The sequence below is a fragment of the Cetorhinus maximus genome, chromosome 6 (genome assembly GCF_964194155.1).
Source record: "Cetorhinus maximus chromosome 6, sCetMax3.hap1.1, whole genome shotgun sequence".
NCBI lineage: Eukaryota > Metazoa > Chordata > Chondrichthyes > Lamniformes > Cetorhinidae > Cetorhinus > Cetorhinus maximus.
In genome coordinates this window covers 9,534,990-9,561,649 of record NC_135884.1, presented here as the reverse complement: position 1 = coordinate 9,561,649, position 26,660 = coordinate 9,534,990, and the positions used below count along the sequence as shown (strand labels likewise).

General features: G+C 43.0%; 1 protein-coding gene across 4 annotated transcripts in view; it reads left to right on the top strand.

The window, feature by feature from the left end:
* Nucleotides 1-21,570, top strand: part of hemk1 (HemK methyltransferase family member 1) — a 118,207-nt gene extending 96,637 nt beyond the window's left edge. For 3 of the 4 annotated variants that reach the window (XM_078543156.1, XM_078543154.1, XM_078543157.1), the window contains 3 exons: nucleotides 13,757-13,870; nucleotides 16,136-16,213; nucleotides 19,422-21,570. In XM_078543156.1, the coding sequence (XP_078399282.1) occupies nucleotides 13,757-13,870; nucleotides 16,136-16,184 (163 nt within the window). In that variant the 3' untranslated portion in view covers nucleotides 16,185-16,213; nucleotides 19,422-21,570. The remainder of the gene's footprint in view (nucleotides 1-13,756; nucleotides 13,871-16,135; nucleotides 16,214-19,421) is intronic. The other variant, XM_078543155.1, reaches the window with a different exon arrangement.
* The last annotated feature ends 5,090 nt before the right edge of the window (nucleotides 21,571-26,660 follow it).

The following is a 26,660-nucleotide window of genomic DNA, read 5'->3' as shown; positions in this document are numbered from 1 at the left end:
CCTTCCAGGGCTGAAAGTGAGAGCCTTAGGCCTGTTCATGAGCAATTAAATCGTTATCTGAAAAGGGAGAATGTGCAAGGTTACAGGGAGAAGGGAGGAGAATGGCACTAGATGAATTGCTAATTTGGAGAGCCAGTGCAGACACGATTGACCGAATGGCCTCCTTCTGTGCTGTAACAATTGTGTGATTCTGAAGTTGGGTATGAACCCATAATCCTCTGACTGAAAGGTCAGAGTGTGCTACCATTGAGTCAACTTTTGTGTTCAGCATAGCAGAACTACCCACTAGATAAGCCTCTTTTGGCTTAACGAGGTGGTTTTTTTTAATGCTTCTACACCCTCCTCATCATTTCTTGCAAATGGAGAAGGTTGGATTATACTTACCCCAGAGCCAACAGCTAATGGCAGTACTTTTCTCACTGCCTTTTGTGGGAGCTTGCTATGTGAAAATTGGCTGCCGCATTTCCTAATATCACAACGAATAACCACCTCCTGTGCTGTATGATTCTAGGTAAAACAGTCTGCTGACTTGTTATTTCCCCTTTTACACTATAGCAACAAAGTCAAGGCCTACCTCCCCATGGCAATGGTTAATCTGTTCATGATTTTTAAGAGGATTTATGTAATCTATTTTTTAAAACATTACCACGACGACAGGGGATTAAGGCTCTTGACTGAAGCTGTGTTAACAGTAGTGGATAATGACCATTAATTTATCCTTCCATTGGGTGGCGCTGGAGCCAACTACAGGCTAAAGAGACAGAGAAAAAAGGCAGCAGTAGATTTTTTTTATAATAGTTTATTTTGTTAGGAACGAAATAAACAGGAAAACTATGGATCCTGTAAGTCCTGAAATAAGAAGCTTGAAATAGGTCACAGCTTAACCAGCGTGGAGAAGGGAAACTCCACTAAAATGCTGAGGGCTAGACATTGGTCCAGCTGGAAAATTGGGATCAAAATGAGCAGTCTCACATGTATATTCCCTGTGTCCTGAGCATGCATGAGATACGTCTGACACCAGAGGGGCAAGATTTTCGGAGCCCAATGGAGATGGGAGCTGAGGCGGTTGAGCTTGTAATTTCGTGCCACCAGCTGGCATGCTGGTCTGCTGAGGCCACCCTGCTCCCAAGCCATTTCCCGAAAGACCAGGTCAGACGTGGAACGGCTGCCCACAAGTGATAGGTAACCAATTATGGTAGTTAATTTGGTGGCCTCTCAGGTTGTTGCGGTTGGGGGTGGGACGTTGTTGAGGTTGGTGAAGGGGGATATTGTTGATCTGCATTTCATCCTTCTAGGGAACACCCCCCCACTACCCCCAATCACCCTTCATCTACACATAGCCATTCAGGCCACCGCTGCTGTGAGGCCATCCAGTGACCTCAGGGTGACCAACTGTCCTGTATTTTACAGGATTGTCCTGTAATTTTACCCTTTGTCCCATGTCCCTTACATCCTCTTCCCAGAACACCTTTTGTCCCATATTTCTAGAGCAGTTGGGTGTCACATCTTTGCCCCCACCAACCCCACACTCATATATGTTCCAAATGTTGCTTATTTTTTCTCTTAGCTGTCAGTCACCTGAGTTGAGGTTCTCTCTCTCTCTCGCTTTCTCGCACCGCCTCGCCACCACTAATTAACCAGTTCAACCAAAATTAATGCCGGGTGTCTGCTTCTGACACAGTGAGGGGTCGAGACCTGCAGTTCAGCCTGATGTCAGGGTTCCAACTCAAAGCAGAAAATCTTGCCCTACATTGATTTCGAATGATTTTCAGGCATTCCAGGTGGCCGCCTCAAACAGATATTGGGGGAAGAATTTTCCCGTCAGCGAGCGGGGGCGGGGCCCGCTCGCCGATGCGGAATGACGTCTGGCGGAACTCCCAACATCATCTCGCGTCATTTGCATTTCCAGGTCGGCCGGGGGCGCAGCCGAGTCAGCTGTGCACCCGCTGACCTGTCAAAGGCCTATTGAGGCCATTCAAAAAACAATTGGAGCAATTAAGTGGACCTGGTGGTCGGCAGGTCGGGAGGGCTGGCAGCCACCTGAAAAAGCACGAAACCTCATCCAGGGGCGGGGTGAGGCTTCATGACTGAATTTTAAAAATTAACATTCACTTTTACTTAAAGTTTATGTCCATGTCCCAACTCACGTGACATTGTCACATGAGAGGACATGGATGGTAAATGAAATTTTCGACAGAATAGCTTTTTCACTTTGGGAACCATTCTCCCTGAGGCAGCACTTAGTCTCAGGGAGATTGGAGTTCATGTGCGCGAAGGAGCGCACTTCCGCATTTGGCATTACCCCCCCGCCCACCCGCACAGGAAGCGCATAGCTCCCACCCACGAAAAATCCGATCGGAGGGCAGGCCTCCCGCTCGTGCACTTCCCCCCCAACGGGGGGAAAATGTTGCCCTGGGACTCTTGCACATGTTAATAAGACACCTCACAGTTGTTGCAGGATCCCTCAGCAACATGAGTTAGCGCTGAGTAGAGTGGACGTTGAGTGTTTGTGGGATTTCTGCAGCCACCACCAAAAAACAAGTATTTTTATTTACTTATCTTCCTATGGAGCCTTGAAGAGCAGGATCATTCCTGTGGCTACCCTGTGCTAGCCCACATCTATTCCCCGTCCCACCCATTCTCCCACCCATGGGCCCACAACTCCCCAACCCCCGAAACTTAGCTGATTGCTGCTGATGCCGTTCCAATTCGTGTTTAGCTACAATCCTATTTACAATTTATTTCCCTCTTCCACTTAACCTGGTTAAAGGTCCTTTTTTATCTCCCTATAATTTGGTCTCTTTTCTTTGATGAGCTACCCTTGACCTGTACATTTTCATCTTTTTTAACATTGAACTTAATCATTGTGTGGTCACTGTTTTGCCAAATCATCTCCTGTATTCGTGTCATCCTATTTGCTCTGTTGAGTTACCCAGAGATAGGTCAGATAGTGCTTGCTCCCATGTCGCTGTAGCCATTTTGGTTGGAAAAATATTCCGTTACACACACTACACTTCAAACATTTCCCTATCCTGAACCTCTTTTATATAATGAAAATCTCCTTGCAATTACACAAAAAAAATGGACAAAGTAACATAGCTGCTGGAAATCCGAAAGAAACAACAGGAAATGCTGGAAACGATCCGCAAGTCAGGCATCATCTTTAAAGAAAGGAGAAATGTTGATGTTTCTCGTTCGCATAGCTCTACGTCAGTTCTGAAAAAAGTCAAACATTATATCTTCCTCCGCACCTGCTGAGCATTTTGAGCATTTTCTGTTTTTGTTTCTCCTTTGATTATAACTATTATCAATACCCGACTCTCTAATTTGACTTCAGATTTCTTCTTGAATTTCCTTTGTTGGTCTACAATTTGCAGCAATTATAAATGGGAATAAGGATCAGGACAGTTTTCTGCCTTGGCTAATTTAAAGGCATAAAGTAAAATGAGTAGAAAGCAGAGGCAGGCTCTATACAGTGATCTACCCTCTCTGCAAAATTAATGTAAAGCAGGAATTTTGGCACTTTGAATTTAGGCTTGGGCAGGATGGAAAGTAAAAGATCAGCTCGGAGATTTTGTATGCAGTCCCAGGATTGGATTTTCCCCTTTAAGAGACCAGTAGGAATGTGACAGCTCAAGAAAAGTTGGCAACTAGTACGATTATATCTTTTCAGTCCCTGTGTGATTTCGGAACAGGGCAAGATACTGACAAGCCTTGCCATCCCCAACTTTATTGTTTTGCACAGTACATCTCACTGGCCCCCACCTCTCCCCAGCTCCCAGCTAAGAATCTGCTTAGTGACATGGGTACGGTGTTGTTAGAAATTGGCATACATTAAAAACATTGTTTTTTACTGATATATGTAAATCCATATTTACATATAGATATATATCCAGTACACATTAGAAGACAGATGTGTAAAGGAGGAAGAGAGTGTTTAACACTCCAATTAAATAAATAAAAAATACCACCAACCCTCGCCAACTGGGAATTAGCTTTTTAATTTTCAAGAACAGTTATTTTTAATAGTCCAGTTTTTACTAGGAAATCTATATTGATGTTTCACATCAAGTTCCACTTCTGAATACTCATTTATTTAAATAAACATTTGATAAGGTACAGGATGTGCTGATTTTTATCATACTGAATATGCAGGGGATTGAGAATATATTCCTGAAATAGCTGCAATTATATATTTTTTGGATCTGACACTGCTGATCCCGTTCCAATTGTCTCTGGTACGTGCAGTATAGCTTGCCAAACAAAATTTCTCGAAAGCTTTCAGTTGAATGGCACTGACCATGATGCCCATTGAGCCTGGTCATCACTCCCGGCAAAAGAGAGCAGGTTTCATGGCAGTAGCAAAGAGGAAAGTGGACAATAACTGCTTGCATTTATATAGTGGCTTTAATGTGGTAAACATCGTAAGACGTTTTACGGGAGTGCTATCAAGCAAAATTTGACATCAAGCTACATAGGGGGAACTTAGAACAGAGGACTAAAGCTTTATCAAAAAGGCAGGTTTCAAGGAACGTCAAAGGATTTTTTAAAATTTGACACTGAGCCACATAAGAAAACATTAAGATGGATGGCCAAAAGCTTGGTGAAAGGGGTATTTTACAGGAGGGAAGGCAGGTAGAAAAGGCAGAGGGGTTTAGGGAATTCCAAAGCTTAGAGCCTAAGCAGCAGAAGGCGTGGGTGCCGAGGAAATCGGGAATGCGCAGGAGACCAGAGTTGGACTCTTATTTAAGGAATACCGCAAGTCTATCCATATAAAGAAAAGCAAAAAAAAAAGTTGGCAACGGAACAGACAGATCCTGTTTTTGCAGTAACAATGTGAGATAATTTGCTAATTTCGTTCACAGTAATGCGTAAAGCCATTTGAAGATAAAGTAGAGGATAAAGTTTTCTACAAAATGAGACGGTTTTACTCAGGCTTGTAATTCCGCTAACCCCCAACACCACCCCCCCACAACCACCCCCAGCCCGACGACAGAAATACCCAAATTCAGCTGTACAACTTCCAGGAGCTTTCCCAACAGGAACCCAGGCACTTCTGGATAGAGGGTTCAGATGTACAACATTTCTTAAGGGGCATTTGCAGAAGCCTGCATGCAAATCAGCCATTAGCTCAGCTGGCATTAATCTATGCCCTATAAAGACCCAGAGGTACCAAGGAGAAGAAATACACCTTTAAAAAAACTAACCCAAAAAAAAGATCAAAAGCCAATGAGCATTCTGCTTTTTACTTTGATTAAAGACTTTGAACTGAGACTTTGTACCTTTCTAGCCCTCTTCCACCCACTGTTCAATTTTTAAGGGCCTGCTGCTGGACTGAGGCAATAGGGATTGAGAGAATCTTGCTTCCCAATTGTTCCAGTTTTATAAACGATCTGATTATAGATAGCATTGCTGAGACAAGTAGCAACAGGGCTCCAAATTCATTTAACAAAATACTTATTTGGCTGTAAAGCACTTTCAGACATCCTGAAATCAGGAAAGGCGCTATATAAATGTGGGATCGTTCTTTTACATTCTTTCCATCTTTCTTTCTTATCAAAATCAGCAGATTTGGCAATTCTACAGAAGACCAAATTCCGGCCAGAACTGAATCTAACTTTCTGCCATTCCACAAATTGGAGGTTATGAAAATGGAGGGGAAAGTTGGAGCATGATTCATGCTTAGGTTGCTTTACACAGCTTTTAAATGTGACACCAGTGTTATTTGTGAAATGGACAAGTGCTAAGACCACAATGTTGCATCAAGACTACCATTTTACACTGTTTCGACCTTCCAGTGTCTATCTGCAAAGTTAACCATGCCGCGACCCCCAGGGAATTCTGATCCATTTCCCAGCGTTTTGAACTGCATTGTGATTCTGCCATTGGATACTTGAGTTTAGCAAAGGTGGCAGCAATTCTATCCATTTCTCTTGCTTGGCATCCAGAAGATCAGTGCAGCAAATGTATTTTAACACCATTGAGATTCGCTTTTGAGAGCAATGGAATGACCCCGACCTGTATATCAAATCATACAGCACATAAGGAAGCCATTCAGCCCATTGTGCCTGTGCCAGGTCTTTGAAAGAGCTATTTAATTAGTCTCAGTCTCCTCGCTATCACCCCTGCAAAAGTTATTATTAAATCTGCTTCTACCACCCTTTCAGGCAGTCCCTTCCAGATCACAACTCATTACATAAAATAATTTCTTCTTTCCATTCCCTTTGGTGTCTTTGCTCAGGGCATTCAGCACTTAACAGCTCAATCAGTTAATTAAAGTTGCTTACTGGGCCCATTGGCAGTCCTTTCCAGATTCTCAGCTCCGTAGGAAATTAAAAATCTGGACAAGAGATGGGAACCAAATCATACAGCTGTATTTAATTTACAGACTAAAAGTTTGCACTTTTGACCAGTTGCAAGGATTCCGTCTGGGCTGACATTTTGGGTTTGAAAGCTGCCTAGAGGGCTGACCAGTTGCACTGATGATCTTGACGTGCAAGTTTTATTTTCAGTCAAACACTTCCAAGCCTCTGTTCGTGCCAGGAACCCAAGGGGACCAGTTAAATCACTATAATCTTCTGTGGATTCAGCACATGCACAGCAGAGATACAGCACAAGGCTGTGTAAGGTGCTGAAAATCTATAAACCTTAGAAGAGCTGCATGAGTCATGCAAGCAGCCATTGACAAAGATGAGGCTTGCTAAAAATGCAACTGGTTGGCAATGTGCAAGTAACATTTATGTACTTCATTAATAGAGGCGTGAGATATAAAAGCAAGCAGCCTATGACAAACCTTTAGACCTCAGCTGCATTATTGTGTCCAGCCCTGTGCACAGCACTTTAGAAAGGATGTCGAGACGTTGGAAAGACTGCAAAGGAGATTTATCCCATACCAAGGATGAGAAACTTCATCTATGTGGAGAGTCTAGAAAAGCTGAGATTATTTTCCTTAAAGGGAAGGTTAAGGGGAAATTTAATAGAGGTGTTCAATACTGAAGGGTTTTGATAGCGTAATTGGGAGTGAAACTGTATCCCCTGGCAGGAGGATGAGTAACCAGAGATGCAGTTAAGGTAATTGCCAAAAGAACCAGAAGTGAGATAAGCAGAATATTTTTTATGCATTAAGCAGTTATGATCTAGAATGCACTGCTTGAAAGGAGCGGTGGAATCTGAATCAATAGTAACTTTCAAAAGAGAATATTGGAGAAATAATTGAAAAGGAAACATCTCCAGGGCTTTGGAGAAAGAGCTGGAGTGGGACTAATTGCTTAGCTCTTTCAAAGAGCTGGCACAAAAATGACTGGCTAAATGGTTCTCTCTCTGTGATGTATGATGCTCTGAGAAGGTAAAGGGAAAATTTAATAGAAGTGCTCAAAACTATGAGGTGTTTCAACAGAGTAGATCAGGAGAAACCATTTCCACTGACAGGAGAGTCAGTAACCATAGAATGCAGATTTAAGCTGGCTGGCAAAGAACCAGAGGTGAGATGAGAAGAATTTACTTTTTACACAGTAAGTTGTTATGATCTGGAATGCACTGCCTGAAAAGGTGATGGAAGCAGATTCAATAGTGGCTTTCAAAATGGAATTGGATACACAGTTGATGAGGAAGAATATGCAGGGTTAGGGGAAAGAATAGGGGAGTTGGATTAATGGTTGGCTCTTTAAATCAGCTGACACAGACCCGATGGGCTGAATTACCTCCTTCTCTGCTATATGTGATTTTATGTTTTGCATTTAGTACCAGTCATGCTACCTCTAGATCATGGGGGGGTACATCACTGGTGAGCAGCAACATTCAGTCCCCTGTCCCTCTAGCCCACTGCTGGAACACTTCATGCAGGCACTACTTAGACCTCACCTAGAATACTGTGAACAGTTTTGGTCCCCTTATCTAAGGAAAGATATACTGGCATTGGAGGCAGTCCAGAGAATGTTCACTAGGTTGATCCAGGGTTCTTATGAGGAGAGGTTGAATAGGTTGGGCCTGTTAGTGGGCTTGACAGGGTAGATGCTGAGAGGTTGTTTCCCCTTGTGGGACAGTCCAGGACCAGAGGGCATAATCTCAGAGTAAGGGGTCGTCCATTTAAGACAGAGATGAGGAGGACTTTTTTTCTCTGAGAGGTTAGTGAATCTGTGGAATTCTTTACCGCAGAGGGCTGTAGAAGCTGGGTTGTTAAGTATATTCAAGGCTGAGATAGACAAATTTTTAATCAGTAAGGGAATCAAGGGTTATGGAGGAAAGGCAGGAAAGTGGACTTGAGGAATATCAGATCAGCCATGATCTCATTGAATGGCAGAGCAGACTCGATGGGCCGAATGGCCTACTTCTGCTCCTACATCTTAAGGACTTACGGTCAATTTACCTCCCAACTTCTTCATCATTAGCTTGTTTTAAGAACAGCAAAGTACTTAAGTAACAGCTTTATTAGTCTTGAACTTGTTCAAGGAAAGTCCCAGGTAATTCCTTAATTTTCCAGAGTCAGTTATAAATTGCTAAGATTTGTATGACCTATCCCTCCCAACAACACCACCACCACCACACAGTTTTTCACAAACTTTCCATTTAACTGCAAAGGCGACCTCACCGAGCCTTTGACTGCTGAAATGTTTACCCAAAGACTTTCCCAGCAGCGAGCTTCGTTCTTCTTTTCAATAATGTACCCGTATCAAATTTAAGAAAAAATAAAGTTAAACTGAACTGTCACGGGAATGAGGACCACTTAATTGTTTAGAAACTGGAGAGCACATTCTCAAATGGTACGCCTGGGAACATAAAGAGACAGGAAGTCAATAAAATCTTTTAACTGGTAAACTATTAAAAGTTTTTATTTTGACAAAAACATGCAGGGTTGGAAATCAGGCAGGCCTTTATGAGTAAGTTTAAAGCTAACAGAATTACTTAGTATTTTTGAAAAAAGGTTTACGAATATTAAGATATGGGGCGGGGTTTGAAATTTTCACTTCACCCTCATCCCCACTGAGGTTATGTGTTGGGGGAGCATCAGGAAACATGGTATTATGAAAATTACAGTGCTGAACTTACTCAGTCCACCTGTTCTCATCTTGCTGGGGGTCTTGAGAATGGGGACCAGAGCTCACTGTCTGATTCAGCCCACTGCCACATTAACATATGTAAGTTAAGACCCCATGATATGCAAAGGTAGGTAGGGAGCCAATTAGCCATAGCCCACCAGGGACCATAGGCATATCCCTCTATTAGACAGAGACAATTGGTTATATAGCTTGAGAGGCATAATTCCATATCAAGCACAGTGCAGGCAAAGAGGCAGGTCCCGAGTCTACCTCAGCCAGAACAGGAATTGAACCTATGCTGTTGGCATTATTCTGAACCACATGCTAGCCATCCAGCCAAAGGAGCTAACCAGCTCCTATATGTAAATGATCCTGCAGCAATTTTCAGATACCCAATGGGCACATTAGTACAGTAGGGTAGCCTAAACAGCGACCCTTAAATTTAAAGCATGCGGCCAGAAAATAATCCACACTGCTGATTTTTCTGTGGCCAGGAAGAAAAATGTTAATGGCCCATTTCTGATAATTTCCTGCCCTCTCTCTTTAAACGTCCATCTTGGCAGTGTGGAGTAGCCGTCAGATTTCCCTTCCCTGTGCCCCCCACCCAATTCCCTGCTCTCGCAGCTCACGTTGGGGTGGGGGGGTGTGCATTGGGTGGAAGGGTCCCCTCACCTCTGCATGCTGTTTGCTGAAAGTTAAAATCTATCGTGCTATCTTAATATATAAAAATAAATGTGATTAGCTACCTCCGCAGCCTAATGGATTAAGACAATTCTGCATCAATCATATGGATGAGGACAGGATTAGAATGTGTTGCACCTCACATTCGAATAGCTTTCTAACATTCAAGATTCCTGAAATATAGAGTAAGCAGCCAGTTGGGCAGAGAACTGGAAAAACCAGACTCCACCAAGAGATTGAGCCTTAAGGAGAGAACTGTGAGGAGAAAAATAATAGATGCAAAATTCAATTTTGTTTATTGTTTAAAACTCATGGGTGTTTTGCTTGTTTTTGGACGTGCTTCTTTGTTTCTACTCTACTGTGCCAAATATTTCTTCTATAAAAACAAACCAAGCAGAAAATTTATTGACCTTCAGTTCCACTAACTGTCAAGTTACAGAGATTTCTATTTAAAACAAATAAATCATGCTTCCTAAACCTGTAGCTACCCAAGGATTTATTAATGTACAACGCTGACCAACTTCAATGCCTAGTAATGTTGTGCTTGGATGAGGATTTCTGTTGACTGTGAAAGCAGCTACTTCACAACCTTTAAGCCTCATTCTTTCTACAGTGCGAGTGAAAGCAACGTCAAACTCTTTACTGCTGTGCAACAGTTTCGCCTTACTGTTAATGTGCACCAGTGCAACAAGCTGTCAATCCACTGAAGACCAGTCCGTGACCTGTGATAGCTGGAGCCCAGAAATGAACCGCCAATATCCTAAATGCACAGCATAAATCACTGGGGAAATGGTTATTCTTAGATTTAGATTACAAATTCAAAGTATTAATGTTTGCATAAGGAAATCTTTAAAATGGAGAATGAGTTAATTCAGGTAATTGGAATTGCATGGCTGATAAAGACAGTGTTTGAAGCCAATACACTCAGCACTATTCTTCTATCATTTTAGATTCCATGGAAAATAAATTGTTACAGGAGAACAGCAATCTAGGGAAATTTTTTTTATTTTGTTTCTACTCCTCTTGAAGATTCTGATTCTTTATTGCCTAGAGTTCCAGAGGCACTGTCAGTCCTCCAGAACCTTATCCGAGCTGCCTAGAACCTAAATAGTGGTGGAAGGCATTCAACCATGAGAGTATCGCTGTTGAGGCAGATTCTGTCCCCACCCCATATCCACACGTGCATGAGTGTCCAAAACAACTCCTTTCCCCTCCAGCCCAGCAGACCTGAAGCCAGTTATAGCATAGTTGACGCTCCAGCTGAGATCAGCTAACACAGCACAGATTTGAGATTGAACTTGAGATCTTTTGGTTTATGTAGCTCAGTAGCACAGCAACCAGAAAATACTTCCACTGCCAAGCGCCATGCTCTTTGCAGTAATTCTTTTGAGTTTGTGTGCCTTGCAGAAACCATGCCCTCTGTGACTGTGTTAATGGTGAATTATTCCTCTTCATTCTTCTGGATTTTTCTATGGTCTGTAGTACTGTTGATCATGATACCGTCCTCCCTTAACCACTCTTTTCCCATTGTCCAGCTCTGTGGAACTGCCCTTGCATGGTTCCTACCTACTCAAGTGCAGCCAGTGGATCTCCAGCATTGGCTTCTCCTCCCTCTCTCACACCATTAACTCCAGGATGTTCAAAGGATCTATCCTTGGTCCCATCTGATTCCTTATCAGCAAGCTACCCCATAAAGAGATAATACGCAGGCAAGGGATCAACTTCCACATGCACAGAGATGGTACCCAACTCCATTTTCCACCACTTGCTTCAGCCTCCTCATTGGCTCCATACTGTCAGACTGCTTGCCCTGCATGATATATAAATTCCACCAAATTTAAAATCAGAAAAATCAAAACCATCATCTTTGATTCTCAGCACATGGTGTAGCTCTGAACTGGACAGACATGAAGGTCTCACGCTCGTTTCCCTCTCCCTGCTGACCTGACTGATTTAAACTGCGCAGCTATACAGGTACTGTGGGATCCTCAACCTCTTTGCACTATTAAAGAAAAAAATCTGCATGAGTTTCAGCTCCCAATTGCTATTCACTGACCCCTTTTTTATAATAGTATGTATTTAGAGGTTGGTTGCCCTAATTTGTGACACAACCTAACCACATTTAAATCAGAATTCTTTCATGCTGTTCCCCATGATTTTCAATGGTTGCAGAGTGTATAAGTGAGGAAAATGGAATGCAGAACCTTCCATTGAATCTTAGTCATTCCGCTCCCCATTCCTGCCCTGCATGTAAATGGCAACAGGTAAGTAGGGAGCTAATGTTGTTAAGTGGATCCCAACCAGATGGTGAAATACAAAACTAAACGGCAATCCTTCTCTTGATAATAGGTTTATTTACAGAATGCAACATTACTTATATCTGTCTACTACCCCCAGTGTCCCAGCAGTCTCTCTTTTTAAGTGCTCTGGGTACCTAATTAAACAATGCCCTTCACCTGTGTATCTTGACAATATAATTAGTGCACTGTTGACAAATGCATCCTTGCATTTTGCTCTCAATCCACTCCTCTGCTCTGCCTCTCAACAAGGTGGTTCAGAAAACTTTGTCGGTAGACGGTATGGATGCTGAGGCCAGCACATTGCATTCTTTGCTGCTTTGCACCCCTCTCCATAATGATTCTTTAAAGCAGCACTCTTATTTCAATGCTAGCCTCCATTAGGAAGTTGTTGGTCTACTACTTTAAGCTGCAGCATTGAGGGGACTGCTGGAAACTCTTTCGAGTTATCAACAGATTGCAACTCTTTCAAGAGCTGCACAGAATTTTGCTTCCCCCTAATGACAAGAGCCCAAACTAGACTGGAGATACTTGTTGGGAGCTCACTCTGTGGATATATTTTATCCTGACTCAGGAAAATGGGATGGTATATGGATGTATGATCTTGACCTGCTTCAGTTGAGAACCCGCCAGTTTGGGAAATCTTGCCCTTTCTCTCTGGAATTATACTCAACGTGGCCACTTGGGGAGATATCAGAAGGCCACACATCTCCATGCACTACACCCCAGCTCCCAGAAATAGTTAAAAGTACAGAGGAGAAATGGCGAAATGAAAGTAATAAAGTAATTATTTAAGAAGGCTCTTCCCCCAGAAATTTCAGAAAAACAGTGAATGATCCCATTACTGAGACTATTTCCTAATAGCAGATCTAGGCTGACATTCCCACTGCAGTACAGAGTGAGTGCTGCACTGATAGAGCCGAAGAGCCACTTTTCGGATGAGGCATTAAATCAAAGTCCCATCTACCCTCTACACCGTGTCAAAAAGAGCACGGGGTTCTCCCTTGAGCTCTGAAGCTAATATGAAACCTTCAATCAAAATCACTAAAAACACGCAAAAGCAAAATTCTGCAGATGCTGGAAACCTGAAATAAAAACAAAAAATGCTGGAAATACTCAGCAGGCCAGGCAGCATCTGTGCAGAGAAATAGAATTAACATTTCAGATCGAGATGACCTTTCATCAGCTCAGGTTTCTGATGAAAAATCATCTCCACCTGATACATTAACTCCGCTAACATTTCAGGTCGAGATGACCTTTCATCAGCTCAGGTTTCTGATGAAAAATCACCTGGACCTGATACACTAACTCTGTTTCTGTCCACAGATGCTGTCTGGCCTGCTAAATAATTGCAGCATTTTTTGTTTTTCTATTACTAAAAGCATATCTGGTTGTTAACGCATTGCTGCTGCTGTGCATAAATTGATTGCAGTGTTTCCTATATCATAACAGTGGCTATGCTTCAAAAGATTATCATTGGCTGTAAAGTGGTTTGGGACACCCTGAAGTCATGAAAGGCGCTATATAAATGAAAGTTTTTTTTTTGCTCTTTTCCTGTGATCTGCTTTTCTGTTGACAGATTTTTGTTACCTAAAGGTACTAAGGACTATGAGGTAAAGTTGGATATATGGCGTTAGGTTGCTGATTAGCCATATTGTCACTGAATGGCAGAACAGGCCTGAGAGGCTAAATGGGCTCCTCCTGTTCCTATGTTCCTCTCAGCAAGCTTCTTCTTTACCCCAGCAAGGTTTTCCTCGAGGTGGATCCCAGACATCCAGAGATGATGCAAAATTGGCTTCAGGAACATGCCAGCCTGCGGCTCACCTACAGGGCTACCCACAGGGACATCTGCGGAAAGCAAGTATCAGCGTTTTTTTTAAATTAACATACATGAAAGTTAAAATCCACAGTGCAGTACATCACCAAGAGTATAAAGAGTCGGAGAGGTGAAGAGCCATTGAGCAGATGACGCAAAGTTTAGGATTTAAAAGTATTTGTTTTGAAGGAGGACGTGAATATTTGTTATGATTTTAGTCGAGACCAGTAACATTTTTTTATATTTTTTTAGAATCCGAAAACCCAGGTGTTTACAAAAAGATTAAAGTTACAAAGTTCACGGTTTAAAACAAAAGAATTTTACTGCACAAAAACAAAAAGAATATGAATACTAATAACTACACTTTGGGTGGAATCGTCCCAGATTTCACTAAGTACGGAAGCGGGTGGGTAAAACCACGTTTTACCTGCCGGCTGCGATGGTGGATTTTTCACGCCATGTCGTCCCAAACCTCCCGCATGACTTATGCATTCTTGGGAAACACGTCGTTTCCATGACGGACGGGCTCTCCTTCGCCCGCCACGTCATCACCTTGCCGCTTCATCACACCAGGCACCATATTTAAAGTCCAGCCTCGCACCCACATCTCAGCGCTTCCAGACCACGACCACTAAGGGGAAGATGTCCACGAAAGGCAAAAAGACTGCAGCCCCCAGGTTTAGTGACACGTGACTGGAATGCCATTTGGACGCTGTGGAGGCCCGCCGTGATGCCCTCTGCCCCCCCGCTCTGGCCGCAGGACTGGCAATGGCATCACCAATCCAGCATGGCAGGCAGTGGTCAGCGCCAATGCTGCACAGGAGAGGTTGGCCATCCAGTGCAGATAGAGAATGAATGATCTCATCAGTGCAGCCAGGGTATGGCAACCATCTCATCACCCTAAACTCACACACTCAAGCCCATCACACATGCGCTGGTGTCTCACTCACTACCAGCTCAAGGGACATCACCATCCATTCTCTCACACATGCCCTCACATGTCCATCTGGCCTCATCTCCTCTGGAGACTGCCTCCTCAACCCTCACCTCTTGAGGCCATTTGCACAGACCAGCATGTGGCCCCAAACACACCCTTGGATACCCTCCTTCCTCAGTACAGCTCTCGTCCTGCAGCCTCTTCCCTTGCCTGAGGCTAGTTCTCCCCCTTCTCCCCAAGCAAAATCCTGCTCTGCAACCATTGAATAGCCACACACATATGGCTGATCTGATAGGTAGAGACCTACCCGTGAGCCCCCCTAAAAGTGATGTGGTGCTGTCTGTGAAGCCTGGCACTGATGACTGCGAGTGCTGACTGAAGCAAGGTAGGCAAACAAGCCCACCAGGTGCTTGTCGCTTATGTACAGTTGTGAAACACATTGGCGTGTTTTCCCGCTGACGCGGACAGACGATCTGCAGGGGGGGGACGAGTCCGGTGGGCTGGCCTTATAATGATGTGCTCATGTATTACAATGAGGTTCCCAACGTTCAATGGTGGGAAATGCAGCCCGCCATCAGTGGGCGGACGAACGTTAGCTGGCTTCACAAGATCATGAAACCGATTTTTGGCCTTCTTGCCATATTGTCTGCTCATGCCACCAAACACACCCGATGCCGGCAGGCACAGAAAATCCAGTCTTTATCTTAAATAGTCAGTTATTTTAAAGATATTAGAAGTGCATAGTCTAAGCCAAACTTCTCAACTCAAATTTCCTTCTATGCCCATTTGACTTACACCCCCAAAACCGAAGGCAGATGCTTATCAAAAATTAGAAGGTTAACCGCTTGGTCTGAGTACCGTTTCAAACTTTCGTATGCAAGTTGAGGTTTCTCAGGCTTTCCACTTGCTTCTGGCAAGGTGTCCCTTCAGACCTCCCATTCAACACAGGCGCTGTTAGCATTTTAAGCATACTCACCTCGGGTCAGAACTCTTCTGGTTCTAATGTTCTTTAACTCTGGAGTCTTGTATCTATAAACTCACTTTCTCTCTTTCTTCTCAGCTTGACTATCCCAGAAGTCAAACTCACTGTTAGTAGCATCCTTCAGTTAATCAGGTTTTTTAAAACTCTGTTAGCCAGCACACAGAATTTCAACTGAATCTTGCTTGAAAGAAAATTTTCCTCCAGCCAGCTTGATCTAAACCAAACCGAAACTGCTTGAGCACAAGAACCACACTCAGACCTACTCATACCTACAATTAACTTCTGGTTGACTCTTTCTTTCCTATTGTTTATCTCCTAGGCAGCTTGGCCACTTGATCAGTTACTGGAAGTAAGCTGCTTTTTTTTTACAAGGAAATTTTCTTTCAGAGAAACCTTGTTCTTAAAGGGACCATCACCTCAACATAAGAGCACATGAACTATCACATAGAAATGAAGTGTGAAATGGTAAGTTTGGATTAGGAGAAAAACGTACAAATTAGGCTTTATGTTCGGCTAAAGTGGAAGAGCAGAGAAAGATGTGTGGTTTCCAGTTCACAAGACCTTGAAAGCAGTAACTCAAATGGATGACATCATACTGGGACACTGGCTTTTGTGCTGGGATCTATAGAACATAAAAACATGGGTGTAAAAGTGACTCTGTGTAGAACTACAACAAGACCATAGTTGGAGTATTGTGTACAGTTTTGGGTTCTACAATAGGGTAAGGTTGTTGAATCAATAGAGAGCATATATCATAGATTCACAAGGAAGCTGTTTGGTATGAAAGAATACAACGATGAAGACCATGAAAATTTGAGCTGACTTCATTAGAGGAAATTGGAGGAGGGTTTTAAACAGGCATTTAAAATTATAAAGTGACAGAGCAGGGTAGATCGAAACATGCTGTTCTCAGCGACTGAGCGGCTGGAGCAATGGGGAACAGTTATAAGATTAAATGGAGTGATAGCAGGAGAAACGTTTTTTACACAGAGGGTTGTGAGGCTGTGAGATTCACTCCCCCAGATTGAAGCAGAGAGCAGATCAACATTTAAGAATGAGTTAGATTGATGATTGAAAGAAAAGGGGGATAAAGGGATGTGGGATCCAGTCAAGACTGGAAAAGAGCCTGCTGATTACAAAAGCAAAAATTGCTGGCATCGTGAAAAGTCTGTTTTTTTTTAAATCTGACATATGTTATCTATGGAGTGAAATCTGATCTGTGATATCATGGAGAAGAGTCCATCTGTGCTTGTTTATGTCTGAGATTTCCCTCATCAAAGACTCTTAATTTCCCCACGGGGAAGGAAAGGCACAAAGGAAGCCAGTGACTTTTGGATCAGTTTGGCCATACAGTAGCTGATATCAGAGCTATTTGTCAGAGGTCCCTGGAGGAAGACTGTTCATCCACCCTTCTGTCGAAGTGGTGGTGTCACGTGCGCAAACTCAAGAAACAAGCTGAGAACAAATAGCTCATAATGTGCAGTTTCACTTCTCAAAAACCTTATCCGATAATTTGCATTGACGTGGATTCTTGGAATTGGGCTTTGACTTGCATTTCAATCAACAAATGGTTCCAGTCCCAGCCTACAATTGCCATCTCCTGTTTGGATGTATTCTGCAAGTTTCATCACATGGCTTCCCACCTCCAACCACCCCATCTGGCTAAAAAGCCTCTTCTCCCCATCTCCAGTACCCTTATAACAACAATGACTTGTATTTCTACCAAACAAACAAAAGTCATCAAAGGAAATGAAAACCACGTCTAATTCTTTTAATGCCCCTAGAATTTTACCCCTGGGTGTTGCTCTCTGCAATGTCCAGAAAGCTAATCTTTAATTCTTGGAACTCTAGGACAATTCTGGAAAGTTGCCAACTCTGTCTCACATGAAGCATGAAGGATTGGTGGGGAGTGAATTCAAGAGTGTATCAGGGAGAGATGAGGCGGGATTTTTACTTCGTCGGGCAGGCACGGTGGGCGGGTGCAGGAGTGGCCACAAAACCGCTCGTCGCCCGCGATTGAGCCCCGACATCGATTTCACGGTGGCTGGCCAATTAACGGCCAGCGAGCGCTGCTGGGATGGGGGCGGGGGAGGGCAAGCACGGCAGTTCACGCATGCGCGTGAGTGCACGCAATGAAAGCTCCCTGAAGCACAGAGCTGCCTCAGGGAGCTGAAGATTTTTTAAAAATCAAGAATAAAAAACTTAACAATGTTAAAGACATGTCCCCTTGTGTGACATGAGCAGGGACGTTATAAATAAGATTTTTAAATTTTTAGTTGCTGTTGGAAACCTCATGCTGCACCTGGATGAGGTTTCTGGCCTTTCTGCCTGCCCACCAACCGTAAGGTTGGACGGGCAGTGAAAAATTTCATTCAATTATAACTTTAATGGCCTTAACGGGCCTGTTAATTGTCAGCAGGCGCGCTGCTGGCTCCCGCTTGCGCCCGCCAACCGAATATCGCACAAGTGCACGATGATGTTGGGACGCTCACCCAACGTCATCGCACGTCATTTACGTTCAAGCGAGTAGGACGCGCGCCTGACTGCTCAGCGCAGATTTCTGCCCCATGGGAAATGCTTGTGTCCTATCAACTTATGCAAACTCAGAATAGGATGGTACTGAAACCACGTGCCTGCTCCTTTCTATGAGCATTTCCCATTTTCTTCACCCCACCACTGGTGGGCAAAGCTCCTGCAAAATGAACTTTGACAGACTGGGCACTGTGTCTGGTTGGCCAAAAAGGGTCTCCCTCAGCAGCTTCTGGTTTTTTCAGCTCTCAAGTGGCCAGCGTTCCATGGGGTGGGTCAAAGAAAATGCTTCAAAGACACTCTGCAGCTGTCCTTGAAGTGCAGCAGCATTGTCATTATTGACTGGACAGAGCTTGCTACCAATCATTCAAATTGGCGACAACTTGTCCATCAGGCTGCATCATACCTTGAATCATAAGGTCTTCGTGATGAGGCAGAACAGTGACAGAGAAAGAAAGAAAAGGATGCAAATCCTGCATTCCAGACCCCAGCACCCCATGGGATGTCCTGCTTCATGTGTCCAAAGATCTGCAGGTCAAGAATCGGCCTGTTCAGTCACATGAAGACCCATAGCAGAAACTCGCGACCCTGAGCAGACATCATCCTCAAACCAAGGGACAGCCAGTGATGGTGGCCTTGCCATCAACACCCAATGCTCTAAGCTCTGGAATTCCTAAACCTCTCCAGCTCTCCATCTCCTTTGAGATGCTCCTTAAAACTTTTACCCCTGTCACCGAACTTTTGGTCACCTGTTCTTACGTTGCTCAGTGTCAATTTTCATTGGGTTGCACCCCTGTGAAGCATCATTGGAGGTTTCCCTACTTTAAAGGAGCTGTATAAATGCAAGTTGTTGAATGTTAATGCATTTAGGGTGGTAGAGGAGGACCTGAAGAGTGGGATTATTTAAAACTATGTCTCAAATCTGTCTTAACAATATCAGAACACATGAAAAATGAACAGTGGCTCGAATTAATGAAACAAAAACAGAAAATGCTGGATTAACTCAGCAGGTCTAACAGCATCTGTGGAGAGAGAAACAGAGTTGACGTTTCAAGTCCGTATGACTCTTCTTTAGAAATAATGGTGCTTATGATCTGTTGATAGATTGATTTTAAATGCCTACATTTATTTGTTCCCATTACAGGCCACGTTTCTGTGTACTCCAGAGAAGTTGAACAATTGAAAGACCAACCCCTCACTCTTCTTACCTATATTTAATAGAAGATGTAAAATTGTGTCTGCACAACTGCAGAACTTGTGTCTTAGCAGCACACTATGTTTGCAGCTTAGAAGGGCAGAGTTTTGCATTGCATCTGCTACAACAAGCAACCTCACAATGAGATCTCCAATGTACGCTGCAGCAAATGTCACAATTTCTTCAGGAAATGGATTCCAATCAGATGCTGTAACTTCAGTGGAAAAATAGCAGGGAGCCTGTTTATGCATCTATCCAGGATTTGCGCCAAAGTGGCAGCCTCCAATCGAGATCCCTGTGGAATTTCCCATGTTAGTCTTATCAGCTTTATTTTCGATTCACAAAATTATACAGTACAGAAGTGAGCCCATCGTACTTGCGCTGACTCTGAAGATCTGTCCAATTTTGTCCCACTCGCTGCTTTCTCCCCATAATCCTGTAAATTTGTCATCTTCAAGTACATGTGCAGTTGTCTTTTGAAAGTTCCTATGGAATCGGATTCCACCCCCGCCCCCCCCCACCCTTTTCATATAGTCCATTCCAGAATATAACAGTCCTCTGTATGAAATGATTTCTCCTCGTTTCCTTTCTAGTTCTTTGACCAATTATTTTAAACTTATGACATCTGGTTTTCAACCCACTTACCAAAAGGAAACAGTTTCTCCCTACTTGCTCTTTTGAACCCTTTGTAATTTTGATCCCATCCAATTGTTCTCCCCTGAACCTTCTCATCTCTAAGGAGAACGATTCTATAATATCCCCTCCAGGTAACCAAAGTCCCTCACCTCTAGTATCATTCTGATAAACTTCTCTGTTCCCTCTTCAAAGCCTTGACATGTTTCCTGAAGTGTATAGTACTCAGAATTGCACACAATACATCACAATTGCACACAGCACTAGTAATTATCCTAAGGAAAGTTTTGTTTTATTTTTTTAAATCTTTTAAAATAATGCCACCCCCCCCCCCCCCCCCCCCCCCCCCAGCCTTTAATGTACTTTACTGGGCTTGCGCCGCATGTCGTAATCAATCCCACTGTAATCGATAGAGCTATTCCGGGCACTCCTTGTTAGATGCCAGTCTTTCTCAATTGGTAGCAATACCTTGCTGAATCAAAAAGTTGTAGTTTAAGACACCTGCCAGGATCTGAATAAATCACTGAGGTGACAGCATTGCCCTTCAGAAGCGATGTTAAACCTAGATTTTCCCAATTTAGGGGTGGCATTAAAGATCCATTGATACCCAACGACGTGAGTTGAGGTAGAAGACCCTGAATGGCGGAGGAGGCTCAAATGGTCAGATGGCCTGTCCCTGCTCTTCTTTCTTATGTTCTTACAACACTTTTCAGAATGAACAAGAAGTTGGCCCCAGTGTCACCAAAGCCAATTGCTTCACTGCTGCTCACTGTGTGCAAATTGGCTGCAACATTTGCCTAAACAAGTCACTGCATTTTAAACAAAAAAGGCAGTTCACATGAACTGCTATGAGTCATTTTGCAAGAGACATGGTAAAGCACTATATGGATATAAATATTTATTTCCTTTATCACTAGAGCAGACTGCAAGCTAAGCCACACAGCTCTCAATTCAGATGAGAAACCTGAAAAAATTAAATGTATATGTGTGTTTTTTTATATAAACATAATTTTTAAGTAGATCTTGGGGGAATTACGCTACGTAAAAAAGTACTTCATTAAATCTGTGCAATGGTGTGACAGAAACTAAAACACTGCAAGGATCATGGTTTGATAAATATATTTTTTACTAGCAGAGACTGCAAAACATATGCAGTCAAATCGCTATCTTTATTTCAACAATACTTCTTTATTTCAACAGTATTTCTTTATATACAGTTATTATTTCATCAAAGACTTTAGCAGAATCAAAATTTCTCACTCTGCAAAAAAGCTACATAAAGCTGTCCATGTCTAAAAACAGGCCTAAGAATATAAATGTAAATTTTGCCAAGAGTCTTGCCTTGTGACTTGTTTATAGTCATAGAATATGAACGTTGAATTGGGAATGGTTTGCTCCTGAGGAAGGTTCACAATGATGGATGCAATGTTATTGCAAGAGGAATAAACACTCTTTTTCCTTGAAATCTTCCTGTTATAATTTCAGGATCTATCATCAAAGAAAAAGGCCTTCTAACTACGAATCTTGTCCGTGACAAAGTCCTTGTTTAGGCTTCAGTTTGTGTCACAACATTATAATTGTTTCTTTCTTAAGTCTAAGTTGTGTGATGGCATGCCTGTTGTAGTTGGATTATTTAGAAACTCTGGAATGCATAGACTGTTATCATCCTCATCTATAGAATCAACGCTGATGTATTTTTTTAATTCACCTGACAGCTTTTCTAAAACTTTGTCATTCAAATCTAGTGAATCCCCATTTCTAGCATGGAGAATGGCTTAACTAATTCCATCACATCATCCACCCCTCCCATACCATCCCGATCCCAAGCAGTTCCACCTCCTCATGTCATCTCTCCCGTCATCCCCATCCCTCCCTCAAATGATACCCCACCCCTCATGGAAACAATCTCTCCAGTCACGGCGACTTTGCTACTAGGTGTTGCATTTGCATGCAGCAGGTACCATCCACCAACCCACCGATAGATGTGCCCTTTAACCTAACCAATCAAAACATTCCAGACAGACAAAAACTGATTTATTATTATGGATTACAGATGCAACTTTTTGAGGAAGTCATGCCCGTGGTATGCTTTCGATAAAGGAAACTTCAAAGCTGCACAAGAGCTAGCCTTGCAAAGTAATTCAGATGAATTTCCTAATTTGCTGCTGTTTGGTTCCCTATTTTAAGCTCAAGTTAGTCACTTATGGTTCATTGCATCAGAATCCACATGGCTTAGTGAGTAACATGTCACACAATGTACTAAGTGAGCTACAAAGTCTGGAAAAATTTCCGGTTTGGTCCCTGTACTTTTCAGAGTTGGTTAATCTCATTAGAGGTAGAAATTCATCGAGTGATAGCTCTGAACTGGCAGTATTGTATCATTACACACCTGACTGTTAAACCCACCCAGTCAAAATCAATATCGGGCTGTCCACAGCCCTTTTCACGTTGTCACCCAGGTCAGATTTCTACCCCTTAGTCTCAATGTGCCTGTGCTAACAAGGGACTCCTTTTTTGAAATGAAAAGGCTGTATGGTCAGGCAAGTTTATCAAAGTAATGCATTGGCTGTAAAACACTTTGGAACATCCTGATGGTATGATAACACAACATAAACTCAAGCTCTTTCCATTTTTCAAAGTAATGTCCTGTCACCTATTTCACACAGTTTCTTGACAAGCTTTGCAAGGCAAAAAGTGTTCCTGAACTCCCATTCTTCCTGCTCTTTTTCTGAGGGAACTGACTCTTTCCAGCAATTTCCCAGAGCCTTGTCAAAGTGGTGTTCTTCAGAGGCCAAGACAGTGAGTGTCTTCTAACTCCCAGTTCCAGGGGAAACCCAAGCCAAGCCCAACCCATTTTCACATGACATTTACACAAGCCCACTTTTTCACAGGAGCTAATAGCAGTTGATCAAATATTCTTCCAAAGCCCTGAAATGATGAGCATGGCTACAATTTGATTGCATCTGATAGGAATGATGGTACTGTTATTTATTGTCGTATTATCTGTAAATATCCATAAATAGCTGGGAATTACATAGTTAGGAATTAATGTGGTCTGTGTAAGTGTTCCAGGGGGTCACATTTCACAGCTGCACTAGAGTCTGAAGTGATGTGTACATAACCAGTTCAATCTGGTTTTTTATTTGAATGAGACAGCATGGCAAAATTAAATATAAAGAGTTTATGATCTTTACAAACTTAAAGTGTGATTATTAACAACATCTGGGAGCCAAAAGACAAGAACAACACATAGCAGGTATCAAACAGCACAGACTAGGTCATAATTGTGCCAGCTTCCTAGTCAATTTAAAGCAATACCACACCCAAACCGACAGGGCTTCGAGGGTTTATATTCATGATTATCATATAGATTCAGCAGCAGCTATTGCACCAACTTGTGGTGCCCTTTTCTCTTAGGTATCTCGTAGACATTTGTTGTCAACACATTTTTGAGCCTCAGCACCACTTGGGCTAGCCAAAGGGGAACAAAAATCCACACCTACTCTTGGATGTGCAGTAAATAACTATGACTGTTGCCATGGTAACACAAGATGTGTTGTGTAGCACTGCTGCCACCAAAAGCAGAGAACACCATGTTCTTTGCCCGAGAATGCCAAGAGGCCTTGGCCCCCACTACATGTTCTGGCCATATTTGGATTGAACTCTCATCCTATCTGTACTGTCCAAAACAGCATGGATAGTTTTGCACTGACATTAACATAGTTTTGCACTAACATCAAGGAATGGACCAGTAAGGTATCCTCGGTCACTGTTTTTGTTTTGTCTGGCTGCAGTGTCACCCTCTAAACATTCCTGAAAAGACTACGAAAATGATTGGTATGAAAAGACTGCCTAACCCTCACTAGAGCACCATATCTAGACACTAATTACTGCATGTGGGAGCCATGTAATCTGCTGGGGAGAAGAAATAAAAACAAGGAGAAAGAATACTGGAATATTCCTCTCCGATTTCCCCCACCCCACCAAGCCACCCCAAATACCAGGGAAGCGAAACCTAATCCTGATCAGACAAATGCCCGGGTAGCATTTCAGCTGCAGTGACCAATCAAGAAGCAGCCGCAGGGACCAGTGTCCATTGGATGTCGGTGACCTGAGAGCTGTCAGCCCAATCAGAGGGCTGGTAGCATCAGCAGCACCACCAACAGAAATGGACACTGCTAAGGTTGCAGGAAGAAGAGAGTGCCCCCCCCGTGCTGAGGCATCCTCAAAGCCCAGGTAAGTTTTTTTTAACCATGCCAGAGCCAGGCAAGGCAGGTCCAGCAATTGGGGATGTCCGCCTTCCAGCGGTGCTGCCGTAGCCATGGAGGTGGACGTTGTTGCCGAGAGGCTCTTCTGTGGGCCATGGAACAGCCATAAAAGAGACCCCCACAACAGAACCTGCTGGGAGGGCACCCAGGGTTTATCTTGCAGTCTCTCCACATGGTGACAGCCCCTCCCAATGCTGACAAAATGGTGGGAATAGCCAGTATTAGGCCACTTACTTAGCTGCACTCTGTGGCAATATCCTGTAGCAGTGGGAAGACGTTAGGCTCCCCCCCCCCCCCAAACGAGGCTTTCCACCGCCACTTTATCAACCTTCCTGTCTCCCAACCTGTCTCCAAAGGGCTAGTAAAATCCAGCCCTAGGGGATTACACTGACCACGTTAATCCACTTACATCCTTCATGATGCAGTCGGTCCTTAATTTATTACCAGAAACGTTCCTCTATTTTTGTTATTATTTGTTCTTACAATGTAGACGATGCTGCCAATATCAGCATTCATTACCCGCCACTAGCTGTCCTAGGAAGGTGGCAATTCATTGTGATGCTGGGGTCAGGAGCAGATCAGGCTTTGTCGGAGCAGTAGTTTCACTTCCCTGAATTGTATCAGTGAACCAGCTGGGACTTCATAGAAATTTAACATGGTAATTCTTTTTCAGTGTGGGGGAGGGGTGCAAAGATATTTATTGAACTCAAGTTCATAAATGACTATGATGAGATTTGAACTCAACACCATTACTTAAGTTGCTAGCTCGAATGGCGTAACCACTATACTACCGTAACCACTAATCCTGCATTATAATGGGATTGTGCTATACCGGGGTTGGCAGAGCACTGGGAGTAAGTGGCCTAGGTAAGTAATAAAAAGAGAAAATAATCTTTGACATATTAACTGTAAAAATGCTGCTAACATGCACAAGATAGGGAATACTTCTGATCAGCGAGATGAGGAATATTGCAAAGAGATTGGAGTACAAGAATAAAGAAGTCTTGCTACAGTTGTACAGGGTTTTGGTGAGACTGCATCTGGAGTAGCGTGTGCAGTTTTGATCTCCGCATTTAAGAAAGGATATACTCAACTGGGGGTGGTACAGTGAAGGTTCACTAAGTTGGTCCCTGGAATGAGGGGGTTGTCCTATGATGAGAGGCTGAGTAAATTGGGCTTAGATTCTCTGGAGCTTAGAAGAATGAGAGGCGATCTCATTGGAAGCTACAAAATTCTGAAAGGGCTTGACAGGGTGGACGTTGAGAGATTGTTTCTGCGGGTCGGGGAATCTAAAACCCGGGGAAACAGTCTCAGGATAAGGGGCCAATCATTTAGGACTGAGATGAGAAGAAATTACTTCAAAGGGTTGTGAATGTTTGGAATTCTCTACCCTAGAGGGTTGTGAATGCTCCATCGTTAAATACATCTAAGGCTGAGATAGGCAGATTTTTGGTCTCACAGGGAATTAAGGGATATGAGGAGCGGGCGAGAAAATGAAGTTGTCATTCAAGATCAGCCATGATTGGATTGAATGGTGGAGCAGGTTCAATGGGCCGTGTGGTCTATAGAGTCCTCCTATTTCTTGTGTGTTCCGATCAGCGCCGTTTTGTCGTAAATGGTTAAAAAGCTCTTACTAAGTTCCTGTTTCCCATAAACCCTGATGTTGCTTTAATTCGTTACAGTATAATGATTCACATGAAGCATTTTTTTATAAGTTTCCAAGGGCTTAAGGCTCTTTCTGAATGCATGCGTTTCTTCATGATTGGCTTTATAGGTTAAACCAAAATATGTGGGAGAGTCCAAAATTAGGGGCCTAAATATTAGATAATCACTAAAAAAATTCAATAAGGAATTCAGGAAATGCTTATTTATACTGAGAGTAGTTAGAATGTGAAACTTGCAACCCCATGAAGTGGTTGAGGTAAACAGCATTGACGCATTTAAGAGGAAGCTAAATAAGCACATGACGGAGAAAGTAGGAAGATATTTCAATAGAGGAGCTGGAGGAGGCTCGTGTGGAGCGTAAACATCGAATGGTTTGTTTCTGTGCTGTAAATTTATGTAATCCTGCATAAAACTACAGAGATCCTTTAATAAACCTAAAAAGCATTGGCAGATGAAACCACAAGCCAGCCTAGCCAAAAACAACCGGGCATGATAGTAACTGGACTGGTTTAAAATTTAAATGAGTTCAATAAAATAATGTAAATTACAGATCAAGTGGATTTCCTTTGGAGTCTTATTAAATGCAGCGGTAAGTGCTGGTTGTATTACTAGTGGATGCCTT